Below are 13685 nucleotides of genomic sequence, written 5' to 3'. Positions count from 1 at the left end.
ATTCAGCCGATTTATCCCAACGTCAAGATCAAGATGATCCAATGGCGTAAAGCCCTCATCCACAAGACCAACCCAATCTAACCATCCCACCTTACCTCCAGTCGACCATCCCAACACATACTCCCCTCGGCTCGGCTCATCCTCACGGGATGAACGGCCAAAGTAAACAAACCACAACACCCGAGCCCATCCATCCTGACCAACCGAATGACTATCAGAGGACTCCCCTGACCATTCATGTAGGGCGAAACACCAGAACAGTTACCATGGGAGTCATAGAACCAGAAGGAATGAACGAAGATCTACGCTACCAGGGAACGCACGAATGAACAACTCGTCATACTACCCCATGACGGATGACCAAACGGAATGTACCAAAGACAATTGCAAAGGTTGGCCCGATCATGCGGGATGACCTAGTGGCGTCCCCTTCTCCTATGGAATAGGTACTAGCCAAGAGATTGGCTGATGTGGAAGCATTGATGCGACGCATTCCAGGAATGCCGGTCCCAACCAAGAAGAGTAGGCCCCATTGTTTTGCGGATTCACCCTTCGTGGATGAGATCGCCCTAGCCGACATGCCTTAGAAGTTTACCATCCCCAACATGAAACTATACGATAGCACAACCGATCCGGACGATCACATAGCCTCGTACAAGCAGCGGATGTTCACCGTCTCAATACCCCGACCGCTTAGGGAAGCCTGCATGTGCAAAAGTTTCGGTTCGAGCTTATCCGGCCCAGCACTCCAATGGTACACGAATCTTCCGAACGGATCCATTGACTCATTCGCTCAACTCACCACACATTTGTGGAACAGTTCACCAGCAGCAAGAAACTCGAGAAGTTGTCGGCCAACCTATACAGAGTATACCAAAGAAGGGGCAAGCCACTAAGAGAGTATGTCAGCAGGTTTAACAAAGAGAAGATCTCCATCCCTGCATGCAACCTTGAGACAGCCGTAGATGCCTTTAGGAAAGGTCTCCTCCCGGACGGAGAGCTATACAAAGAACTTACAAAGCTAGGTTGCACCACAATGGAAGACGCCCTGACCCAGGCAGTGATCCAAATAAGATAGGAGGAGGATGAGATAAACCAAACGATTCACTCCAGATATGATTCAAGGCGGAATGATAGGAAGCCAGAGCACAGGCCAGCGGAGCACCGCTACCAACCCCCAGCACGTAATTCGAGCATAGTCAGAAAACCGTATGATTGCCAGCCGACAAGAACCGAGAGCAGACAGTTCAGATCGAACCGATACAAAATACCGAAATACAGCCTCAATGTCGAGCCAACCCAGGTCGTATTATAAAGGGAATGGGATCCACTGTTAAGTGGCCAGGTAAGCTCAATCCCGAGGCAAGGAGAAACAAGACCAAATGGTGCGAGTTCCAAGGCGATCATGGGCACAACACCGCAGACTGTATCGCCTTACAACTAGAGGTCGCTGCACTTCTAAAGAGGGGACACCTCCGGGATTTGCTAACCGATAAGGGGAAGAACACCATTAGCCATAAAAGTTCAAAAGAACCATTACCACCTCTGCGGGAACCTACACCAAAAGGCTTCTGTTCGCTCATCTCCAGAGGATCAGAGATCAGTGGGGTAAGTTACTCATCAACCAAACAATATGCCAGAGCCAACCACCACCACCATGAAGTTCAGTTCAGTCCATCCATCCGGTCTCACTGTCAAACACTCATTAGGTAATTCAATTTGAAGATGACGAGCCGGTCACCTTGGCCGCTCCTCATCACGATGCCCTAGTCATCTCCCTGCAGGTCGCCAACGTCCTAGTGAAAAAAGTATTTGTAGATGGAGGCTCTTCAGCAAACATCCTATTCCTCGAAGCAGTGAAGGCTATGGGACTGGAAGAGGTAAACATCAACAGGCGGTCGACGCTGCTAGTTGGTTTCAGCTCTGAGCAGAAGTATACTATCGGGGAGATCATCCTCCCTATCTACGTCGGTGGAGTGAACAAACAGATCATTGTTTTGGTAATCGACTGCCCCTCGCCATACAACATCATCTTGGGTCGACCTTGGATCCACGACATGCGGGCAGTCCCATTTACCTTCCCCCAGACGATCAGATTTCCAACCAACTTGGGGGTACGAGAGATCAAGGGTGGCCCCAAAACTTCCAGGGATTGCTACAAGAATGCCTTCAAAGGCAAGGGTAACTCTTCGTAGCAATTATAGATTCATCCAACCCCACCGACCGAGCTGGATCAACCATCTATGGAAGAGTTGGATGAAGTACAGATACATCCGAATGACCCCGAGAGAAAGACACACATAGGGTCCCGCCTCAAGCCAGAGACAAGAGAGAAGCTGATAGAATTCCTCAAAGAGAACCAAGACTGTTTCGCCTGGTCCCACGCTGACATGACCGGAGTCAGTCTGGAAGCAATGGTGCACCAGTTCAAGGTAGACCCATATCACCCACCAGTGAAACAAAAGAGAAGGAAATTCACACCAGAGCGTAATCGAATTGTTAACGAAGAGGTCAAGAAGCTCCTGAGCAATGGCATGATCAAAGAGGTCCACTACTCCAAATGGCTGGCGAATGTCGTGGTCGTAAAGAAAAAGAATGGGAAATGGAAAGTGTGCATCGACTTCACAGACTTGAACAAAGCCTGCCCCAAGGATTCCTTCCCGCTCCCACATATCGACATGATGGTCGATACGACCGCAGGTCACGAGCTCCTTAGTTTCATGGACGCTTTCTTAGGGTACAACCAGATCTTGATGCACCCAGACGACCAAGAAAAGACAGCCTTCATCACAGAAAGGGGAACCTATTACTATAAGTTGATGTCATTCGGCCTGAAAAACGTCGGGGCCACCTACCAGCGACTGGTCAACAAGATGTTTGCCGAGTAACTTGGAGACACCATGGAGGTATACATTGACGACATGCTCGTCAAGTCACTGATGGCCGAACAGCACCTCGACCACCTCAAGCAGGCATTCGCCATCATCAGGAAGTACAACATGAAGCTAAATCCAGCCAAGTGCTCATTCGAGGTCTCGTTAGGTAAGTTCTTGGGCTACACGGTGACTCAGCGAGGGATAGAAGCCAACCCAGACTAAATCAGAGCAATCCTTAGTATACTGTCTCCAACTTGCTTCAAAGACATCCAGTGCCTTACAGGACGGGTAGCTGCCTTGAGCCGCTTCATTTCCAGGTCAATCGACAAGTGCCACCTCTTCTTCTATGCTCTCAAGAAGTCCAAAAAGTTCAAGTGGACCGCCTCCTACGAAGAAGCCTTGCAACAGCTAAAGAGGTACCTGACCTCCCCTCCGCTCCTTTCCAAACCTGTGGATGGGGAGAAGCTCTACTCTTACCTAGCGATTTCAGAGACAGCCATCTCAATAGTACTAGTTCGGGAAGAAGAAACGAAGCAGTTGTCGGTCTATTATGTAAGCAAGTCACTCCTTGAAGCGGAAACACGGTACAGTCAGCTGAAAAAATTAGCCCTCGCCCTCATCCATGCATCCAGGAAGCTCAAGCTATACTTTCAGTGCCACTCAATAGTTGTACTCACCTCCTTCCCACTCAAGAAGATACTATACAAACCAGAGCTATCAGGCCGACTCCTGTAGTGGACAGTAGAGCTCAGTGAGTTCAACATATCATACCAGCCTCACATCGCCGTTAAATCCTAGGCCTTAGCTGACTTCATTGCTGACTTTACCCGGAATACCACCACCCAAGCAAAAAGTGAGTTGTTATGCATGAACGACGGATCACCCTCCAAGTGGACCCTCTTAGTGGACGGCTCGAGTAACGTAAATGGAAGCGGACTTGGAGTAGTACTGATTGTGCTAGAAGGAGACATCATCTAGTGGGCAATACGGTGTGGGTTCAAGTGCACGAACAACGAAGCCGAATATGAGGCCCTCATAGTTGGACTTTCCTTAGCCAAAGAAATTGGAGCAAAGAAACTAGAGGTGAAGTTTGATTCCCAGCTCGTGGTCAATCAACTGCAAGACACGTATCAAGCACGTGACTCGAAGATGACATCCTACTTGAGCATGGTCAAGGAGATGCAGGCCCAATTCGATGAGTTCTTCATCGTCCAAATCCCCAGAGCGGAGAACTCCCATGCTGATGCCCTTGCCAATCTCGGCTCGGCCCTCAAATGCTCTTCCCAGTCATCCATCCCTCTATTATTCATGCAGTGGCCTGCCAACTGGGAGGGACAACAACCAAACAAGCCGCCCGAGGAAGCCATGGGTGTTGAACTAGCCGACTGCTGGATGACTCCGATAGTGAGATACTTGGAACATGACGAACCCCCAGCTGACAAGAACAAGGCATGACGACTAAAAGCAAGAGCCGCCATATTCACCATACATGAGGGCCAACTCCTTAGAAAATCATTCTCGAGCCCCTACCTCAAGTGCACAAGCCTAGAGGAGGCCCAACGTGTCCTTGCTGAGTTACATGAAGGCGAATGTGGAAATCATGCTGGGGGACGCAGCCTTGCACACCGGGTGATCACTGCTAGATATTACTGGCTGACCATACGCACCGATTCGGCTGCTTATGTGAAGAAGTGCGACAGTTGTCAGAGGTTTGCTCATGTCTCACACTTCCCACCAGAGCGACTCCATTCCATCCTCACACTCTGGCCCTTTATGAAGTGGGGAATGGACATCATGGGAAAACTACCGACTGCACCCGGACAGCGAGTCTTCATGTTAGCTGTGACAGACTACTTTACCAAGTGGATTGAAGCCGAAGCCTTGGCACGAGTCAGAGACCGAGAGGTAAAAGCCTTCATCCGGAAGAATGTCATCTGCAGGTTCGGCATATCGAAGGAGATTGTCACCGACAATGGATCCCAGTTCATCAGTTCAGGCTTCAGGGATTTCTATGACATGTGGGAATAAAATTGAGCTTCTCAACCCCCCGCAAACCCCAGTTTAACGGTTAGGCCGAGTTGTCAAACAAGATCATCATTCAGACACTAAAGAAGCAGTTACAGAAAGCCAAGGGTGCATGGGTAGATGAGCTACCCGGAGTCCTCTGGTCATACCGAACCACGGCTTGCTCGTCAACGGGCGAGACCCCATTCTCCCTCACATACGGTTCTGAAGCAGTCATCCCAGTCGAAGTATCAATCTCGTCCACCAGGCTCCAATGGGCGGACAAGGAATCAAACGACCAAAACCTTTGCCAGAACCTAGACACCATCAACGAGCTACGCGAACGGGCGAGCATCCATAAAGAAGTCTATCAACAACAGGCCGCCCAACATTATAACTGCAACGTGAGGATCAGAACTTTCAAGATAGGCGACTGGGTCCTCCGTAGGGTCTTCCAAAACACCAAAGAGATCAACTCTGGCAAACTCGGTCCCACTTGGGAAGGCCCCTACAAGATAACCAAAAAAGCAGAGAATGGTGCTTACAAACTCCAGACCCCCGAGGGCAAAGACATCAGTAACAGTTGGAATGTCGTTCACCTCAAACACTACTACTTCTAGGTGAACTTATCTTTTTTCTGTTTTCCTTGTTTATTTTAAAAGGGATGAGTGGGCCTATCCACCTTATCTTAGACAGTCGGCCTCATGGCCAAATATTAATGAAGTATTATTCAGAAATTTTACATCTCCAAATCGACTCCGGTCGATTAATTATTGTTAACACCTTCAGACCGACCATGCCTGATCCACGAAATTGCACCTTTGAATCGACCCTGCTCGATTCACGATTACACCTTTAAATCGACCCTGTCCGATCTACGAATAACACCGTTGAATCGACCTAGCTCGATTCATGATAACACCTTCGAATTGACCCAGCTCAATTCACGAAAACACCTTCGAATCAACCCAGCTCAGTTCATGAAAACACCTTCGAATTGACCCCCTCGGTTCACAAAAACACCTTCGAATCGACCCCGTTCAGTTCACGAAAACACCTTCTAATCGACCTTGCTCGGTTCATGGAATCATCTTCGGTCGGCCCCACCCGATCCACGAAGGGACGCCATCAAATCGGCTTAACCCGACCTACGATTCACACCTTCGAGTTGGACCCGTCCGACCCAAGAATTCACATCTCCGGATTGACTTCATCCAATCCAAGAGACTTCGTACTCGGTCAGCCAAACCGAATGAATGGTTCTAACACCGACAATAAGCAAAACACCAACCTAGCCCAACATAAGGCTTACATGCCTTAGCCATTGGGTCACACTAAAGTAACAAACACAACTTGGTGCACCTACAAGTAAAGAAACAACAAACTCATTCATCCATAAAGAAAGTATCAGAACAACCAAGTATAATACAGATAGCCTCAAACGGCTCAGTTCAAAATACAAAGGAACGACACACGCCAAGAAAAAGGGCATCGCAGGCCCCAAAATACAAGAAAAAACTAAGCTAACTATCCTCAGTACGAGTCGCCTCCTCCATCTCTGACTCGGTCATCATGTCCGCACCGCTAGCACCCGTCCTAGCAGCCCAATCGCTCACATCCCCAATATCCGATAGCCCCGACTGACTAGCAAGGTCAGGCATCTGTTCCACATCCTGCCCCCCCCCCCGGATGACTGACTCCCTCTTCCAGCAACTCCTGCATGAGCTAGATGTCTTCGTCCGGATCCCAATGAGAAGTCTTGCCTTCCTTGAACTCAAGCATGAGTTCACCACGGGCCTTGATGATAGTATCATCAGTGATGGAAATACACTGCTCCCTAAGAGACTCATCTCTACGGTCTTCTCGGCCAACTCACGCCTCAACTGCTCCAACTCACGCTTGTTATCCCTCATACGCTGCTGAAACTCTTGCTCGGCCTTCCGGGCTGCTCCCTCTTTTTGGTGCAAGCTGGTGTTGGCCTTGGATACATCCTATATCCGTTTCTCCTGTGCCATGACAAACTTCCTCAGATGAAGACTACTAGTGAGTACTTGCACAACAAAACATTGCCATCAGAACGAAATTCTGGAACAAAATCATCGAATACTACTGTCATACCTGAATAGCGCGAGCTACACCCCAATCAGCGCCAGTAACTGCACCCATCTGGTTCAGACACGCCTCGTCCGTGGGGAACAAAAATGAGTCGGCTAGCTTACTCATGGTAGTCGCATCATAGTAAGTTGACGCATTAGCCAAAATCGTGATCGTAATCGTCCTGGCCTCCTCATCCATGACTGAGGTCTGAGACGACCCAGCTCCAGCTACAAGCTGCTGACTTGGCGGCGTTGCTAATACATCCTTTACTCTCCTATCCTCCCTGGCCAAGGACTCTTTCCTCCTCTTCTCTCAACGTCGGGCGATAGATTCGCTCGCACTTAGGATGGTCAACTTCTTCATCAGTGATTCTGCAAGTGCAAACTCTCCAACGGTTAGTGGGTTCAGCCCGGACTCACCAAAAATGATATGGTTGCAGTATCGACTCAGGAGCACATCCCAAGTCTGCTTCAGTGAGGGGAAGGGAGTACCTTTCTGGATCGCCTCTACTCCGGCCCAAAGAATGTTGGTCCTCAGGTTGGACTCTGCTAACACTACTCGCTAGTCCCTCTGCTCCAACGGGATGGCTAACACTTTCCGGGTCGCAACGTCCAAACCGTCTGCACTCTGCCTAGCCCGATTGAACTCAAGCTCTGCAAACAAAAAACATAATCAAGATTTAGTAATCAAAAGTACAAAAGAAACAACTAAGTTCTCACCAGTAGCTCGCCAGCCGATCGGGATCTCGCCCTGGCCTCTCTCTCCAAAAACAGCCTGACCCCTCAGGAAGAAGTATCGGTCCTTCCAGTTCTTATCACTGCACCATAGGTCGGTCACCAGGTGAGACCGATCATGCCTCAAGTTCAACAGATATCGGCCCTTCTCCTTATCATTCTCTTTCAAGAAGTACGAATACAACAGCTCGTGCAGCCCAAACCTCACTTTGTTCCAAACACAGAGGTCCTCCAAAGCCATCAGCAATCTCCAAGCATTTGGCATAAGCTGAGATGGGGCAATCATGAAGTGGTTCAATACCTCCCAGACGAGGCGAGGGACGGGTAGCCTCAACCCATCATGAAACCACTTTTCGTAAACACTAATCCAGCACTTTGCCTCCCAATCTACCCGCTCGAATGACCACGGCGTCAAAATATCAACCAAATTCGGAATGTGATACAAGGTCTAGATGTGCCACACATCACTATCCTTCAGCACAGGCTGATAATCTTTGGTCAAAACCCCGCTGCCCTATTGGCTCGGCTCTTCCTCAGAGCTACTACTAGAACAGGATGAACTACCGACCCATTCGGAGTCTTCCCCACTTCTCCCATGCTTGACCAAGCCACTCGAACCAACCTCACTCATCCTTTGGGCAACTACACTAACTCCAGTCGGTACCCCAATCGGAACTCCCCTGTAATATCCCACTTGAGGTACGTATTTAAGATTTGTTGTATTAGTTAAAAGTTTATTGTTTTAATTTAAATTGAGTTTGTATGTGGAGTTGGTTGGATTGTTGCCTTGAAAATGGGTTGAGTTTTGGTGAAGTTGGAAATTCAAACTTCGCCGGGGCGAAGAAGAAACTTCGCCGCGGCGAGGAGGAGAAGTGGCATTCGGGTAGGTTCTGCCCAATTTCGCCGAGGCGACGAAAAATTCTTCGCCGCGGCGAAACAAGCATTCAACATAACACTCAATCAAAGGTCAACCAACCAATATTACCAAGAACCCAACTCAAATAAGAGCAAAAGAAGAAACAATAACTGCGTACCTCAAGTGGGGCGTTACACACATATCGACATGATGGTCGATGCAACCGCAAGTCATGAGCTCCTTAGTTTCATGGATGTTTTCTTAGGGTACAACCAGATCTTGATGCACCCGGACGACCAAGAGAAGATAGCCTTTATCACGGAAAGGGGAATCTATTGCTATATGGTGATGCCATTCGGCCTGAAGAACACCGGAGCCACCTACCAGCGGGTGGTCAACAAGATGTTCATCAAGTACCTCGGAGACACCATGGAGGTATACATCGACGACATGATCATCAAGTCACTGATGGCCGAACAGCACCTCGACCACCTCGGCCAGGCATTCACCGTCCTCAAGAAGTACAACATGAAGCTAAATCCAGCCAAATGCTCATTCGGGGTCTCGTCAGGAAAGTTCTTGGGCTACATGGTGACTCAGCGAGGGATAGAAGCCAACCCCAACCAAATCAGAGCAATCCTTAGTATACCGTCTCCAACTTGCATCAAAGACGTCCAGCGCCTCGTAGGACGGGTAGCCGTCTTGAGCCACTTCATTTCCAAGTCAGCCGACAAGTGCCATCTCTTCTTCCATGCTCTCAATAAGTCCAAGAAGTTCGAGTGGACCGCCTCCTACGAAGAAGCCTTGTAACAGCTGAAGAGGTACCTAACCTCCCCTCCACTCCTCTCTAAACATGTGGACGAGGAGAAGCTCTACTCTTACCTAGCGGTCTCAGAGACACCATCTCAGCAGTACTAGTTCGGGAAGAAGAAACGAAGCAGTTGTCGATCTACTATGTAAGCAAGTCAATCCTTGACGTGGAAATACGATACAGTCAGCTGAAAAAATTAGCCTTCGCCCTCATCCATGCATCCAGGAAGCTCAGGCCGTACTTTCAGTGCCACTCAATAGTTGTACTCACCTCATTCCCACTCAAGAAGATATTGCACAAACCAGAGCTATTAGGCCGACTCTTGCAGTGGACAGTAGAGCTTAGTGAGTTTGATATATCATACCAGCCTCGCACCGCCGTCAAATCCCAAGCCTTGGCCGACTTCATTGTTGATTTCACCCCGAATACCACCACCCAAGCAGAAAGTGAGTTATTATGCATGAACGGCGGATCACCCTCCAAGTGGACCCTCTTAGTGGATGGCTCGAGTAACGTAAATGGAAGCAGACTTGGAGTGGTACTAGTTGCGCCAGAAGGAGACATCATCTAACGGGCAATACGGTGTGGGTTCAAGTGCACGAACAACAAAAACGAATATGAGGCCCTCATAGCTGGACTTTCCTTAGCCAAAGAAATTGGAGCAAAGAAACTAGTGGTGAAGTCTGATTCCCAACTCGTGGTCAATCAACTACAAGGCATGTATCAAGCACGCGACTCGAAGATGACATCCTACTTGAGCATGGTCAAGGAGTTGTAGGCGCAATTCAATGAGTTCTCCATCGTCTAAATCCCCAGAGCGGAGAACTCCCATGATGATACTCTTGCCAATCTCGGCTCAGCCCTCAAATGCTCTTCCCCCTCGTCCATCCCTATATTATTCATGCAGTGGCCCACCAACTGGGAGGGACAACAACCAAACAAGCCACCCAAGGAAGCCATGGGAGTTGAACTAGCCAACTGCTAGATCACTCCGATAGTGAGATACTTGGAGCACGACGAACTCCCAACTGACAAGAACGAGGCACGATGAGTAAAAGCAAGAGCTGCCAGATTCACCATACATGAAGGCCAACTCCTTAGAAAATCATTCTCGGGCCCCTACCTCAAGTGCACAAGCCTAGAGGAGGCCCAACGTGTCCTTGCCGAGTTACATGAAGGCAAATGTGGAAACCATGCTGGGGGACGCAGCCTTGCACACCAAGTGATCACTGTTGGATATTACTGGCTGACCATACGTGTCGATTCGGCTGCTAATGTGAAGAAGTGTGACAATTTTCAAAGGTTTCCTCATGTCTCACACCTCCCACCAGAGCAACTACATTCCATCCTTACACCCTGGCCCTTTATGAAGTGGGGAATGGGTATCGTGGGAAAACTATTGACTGCACCCGAATAGCGAGTCTTCATGTTAGCTATGACAGACTACTTTACGAAGTGGATTAAAGCCAAAGCCTTCGCACAAGTCAGAGACCGAGAGGTAAAAGCCTTCATCTGGAAGAATGTCATCTGTAGATTCGGGATACCGAAGGAGATCGTCACCGACAATGGATCCCAGTTCATCAGTTCAGGCTTCAGGGATTTCTGTGACATGTGGGGAATAAAATTGAGCTTCTCAACCCCCCGTAACCCCTAGTCTAACGGCTAGGCTGAGTCGTCAAACAAGACCATCATTTAGACACTAAAGAAGCGGTTACAGAAAGCCAAGGGTGCATGGGCAGATGAGCTACCTGGAGTCCTCTAGTCATACCAAACAACGACTCGCTCGTCAACGGGCAAGACCCCCTTCTCCCTCACGTACGGTTCTGAAGCAGTCATCCCAGCCAAAGTATCAGTCCCGTCCACCAGGCTCCAATAGGTGGACGAGGAATCAAACGACCAGAACCTTTGCCAGAACCTTTGCCAGAACCTAGACACCATCAACGAGCTATGCGAACGGGCGAGCATCCGTAACGTAGTCTATCAGCAACAGGCCGCCTGATATTACAACCGTAATGTGAGGATCTGAACTTTCAAGATAGGCGACTGGGTCCTCCGTCGGTCTTCCAAAACACCAAGGAGATCAACTCTAGCAAACTCGGCCCCACCTGGTAAGGCCCCTACAAGATAACCAAAGAAACAGGGAAGGGTGCTTACAAACTCCAAACCCCCGAGGGCAAAGACATCAGTAACAGTTGGAATGTCGTTCACCTCAAACGCTACTTCTTCTATGTGAACTTATCTTTTTCTGTTTTCCTTGTTTATTTTAAAAAGGATGAGTGGGCCTACCCACCTCCTCTTAGACAGTTGGCCTCATGGCCAAATATTAATGAAATATTATTCAAAAAAATTTCATCTCCAAATCGACTCCGATCGATCAATTATTGTTAACACCTTCAAATCGGCCATGCCCGATCCACGAAATTGTACCTTCAAATCGACTCTGCTCAATTCATGATTACACCTTCAAATCGGCCATGCCCGATCCATGAAATCGCACCTTCGAATCGACCCTGCTCGATTCACGATTACACCTTCAAATCGGCCATGCCCGATCCATGAAATCACATCTTCGAATCGACCCTGCTCGATTCATGATTACACCTTCAAACAGGGCACGCTTGATCCACAAAATTGCACCTTCGAATCGACTCTGCTCGATTCACGATTACACCTTCAAATCGGCCATGCCTGATCCACGACATTGCACCTTCGAATCAACCCTGCTCAATTCATGATTACACCTTCAAATCGGCCATGCCCGATCCACGAAATCACATCTTTGAATCGACCCTGCTTGATTTATGATTACACCTTCAAATTGGCCCTGTCTGATCCACAATTTCGCACTTTCGAATCGACCCTGCTCGATCTACCAATAACACCTTCGAATCGACCCCGCTCGATTCATGATAACACCTTCAAATGACCCCGCTCGATTCACGGAATCATCTTCGATCAGCCCTGCCCGATCCACGAAGGGACGCCGTCAAATCGGCTCAGCCCAACGTACGATTCACACCTTCGAGTCGAACCCGTCTAACCCAAGAATTCACACCTCCGGATTGACTTCACCCAATCCAATGAACCTTGTACTCGGTCGGCCAGATCGAATGAATGGTTCTTACACCGGCAATAAGCAAAGCACCAAACTAGCCCAACATAAGGCTTACATGTCTTAGCCACTGGGCCACACTAAAGTAACAAACACAACTTGGTGCATCTACAAGTAAAGAAACAATGAACAACTCATTCATCCATGAAGAAAGCATCAGAAGTTAGAACAGCCGAGTATAATATAGATAGCCTCAAACGGCTCAGTTCAAAATACAAAAAAAGGGCACATGCTAAGAAAAAGGGCATCGCAGGCCCCAAAATACAAGGAAAAACTAAGGTAACTATCCTCAGTACGAGTCGCCTCCTCCATCTCCGATTCGGTCATCATGTCTGCACCGCCAGCACCCATCCTAGCAACCCGGTCACTCACATCCCCAACATTCGATGGCCCTGGCTGACTAGCAAGGTCAGGCATCTGTTCCTCGTCTTGCCCCCCCGGATGACCAACTCCCTCTTCCAGCAACTCCCGCATGAGTTGGATGTCTTCGTCCGGATCCCAGTGAGAAGTCTTCCCTTCCTTGAACTCAAGCATGAGTTCGCCACAGGCCTTGATGATAGCGTCATCAGCGATGGAAATACACTGCTCCCTAAGAGACTCGATCTCTGTGGTCTTCTCGGCCAACTCATGCCTCAACTGCTCCAACTCACGCTTGTTATCCCTCAGACGCTGCTGAAACTCTTGCTCGGCCTTCCGGGTTGCTGCCTCTCTTTGGAGCAAGTTGGTGTTGGCCTTGGATACATCCTGTATCCGTTTCTCCTGCGCCACGGCAGACTTCTTCAAATGAAGACTACTAGTGAGTACCTGCACGACAAAGCATTGCAATCAGAACTAGATTTAGGAACAAAATCATCGAATACTACTGTCATACCTGAACGGCGCGAGCCACCCCCCAATCAGCCGTAACAACTACACCCATCTGGTTCAGACATGCCTCGTCCGCCAGGAACAAAAATAAGTCAGCCAGCTTACTCATGGTAGTCGCATCAGAGTAAGTTGACGCATTAGCCAGAATCGTGATGGTAATCGTCCTGGCCTCTTCATCCATGACTGCAGTCTGGGACGACCCAGCTTTAGCTGCAGGCTGCTGACTCGGTGGCGTCGCTAACACATCCTCTACTCTCCTGTCCTCCATGGCTAAGGACTCCCTCCTTCTCTTCTCTTGACGCTGGGCGATAGATTCGCTCACACTCGG

General features: G+C 49.0%; 1 protein-coding gene across 1 annotated transcript; it reads left to right on the top strand.

Moving 5' to 3' along the window:
* The first annotated feature begins 1320 nt into the window (after positions 1 to 1320).
* Positions 1321 to 2195, top strand: LOC116128280. Its single transcript, XM_031413991.1, has 2 exons — positions 1321 to 1608; positions 1710 to 2195. The coding sequence occupies exons 1-2, from the start codon at positions 1321 to 1323 to the stop codon at positions 2193 to 2195; spliced, it is 774 nt and encodes a 257-aa protein (XP_031269851.1).
* The last annotated feature ends 11490 nt before the right edge of the window (positions 2196 to 13685 follow it).

Source organism: Pistacia vera, unplaced genomic scaffold (assembly GCF_008641045.1).
Source record: "Pistacia vera cultivar Batoury unplaced genomic scaffold, PisVer_v2 Contig199, whole genome shotgun sequence".
NCBI classification, from domain to species: domain Eukaryota; kingdom Viridiplantae; phylum Streptophyta; class Magnoliopsida; order Sapindales; family Anacardiaceae; genus Pistacia; species Pistacia vera.
The sequence above is the reverse complement of the archived record's forward strand: the minus strand, read 5'-3'. Positions and strand labels throughout refer to the sequence as shown.

Bases quoted from the DNA above. Each gene is read 5' to 3' on its own strand.
- LOC116128280 (XM_031413991.1), top strand. From the start codon at position 1,321: ATGGGATCCACTGTTAAGTGGCCAGGTAAGCTCAATCCCGAGGCAAGG. The intron at 1,609-1,709 runs GTAAGTTACTCA...AACACTCATTAG, and splicing joins GAGGATCAGAGATCAGTGGG to GTAATTCAATTTGAAGATGA.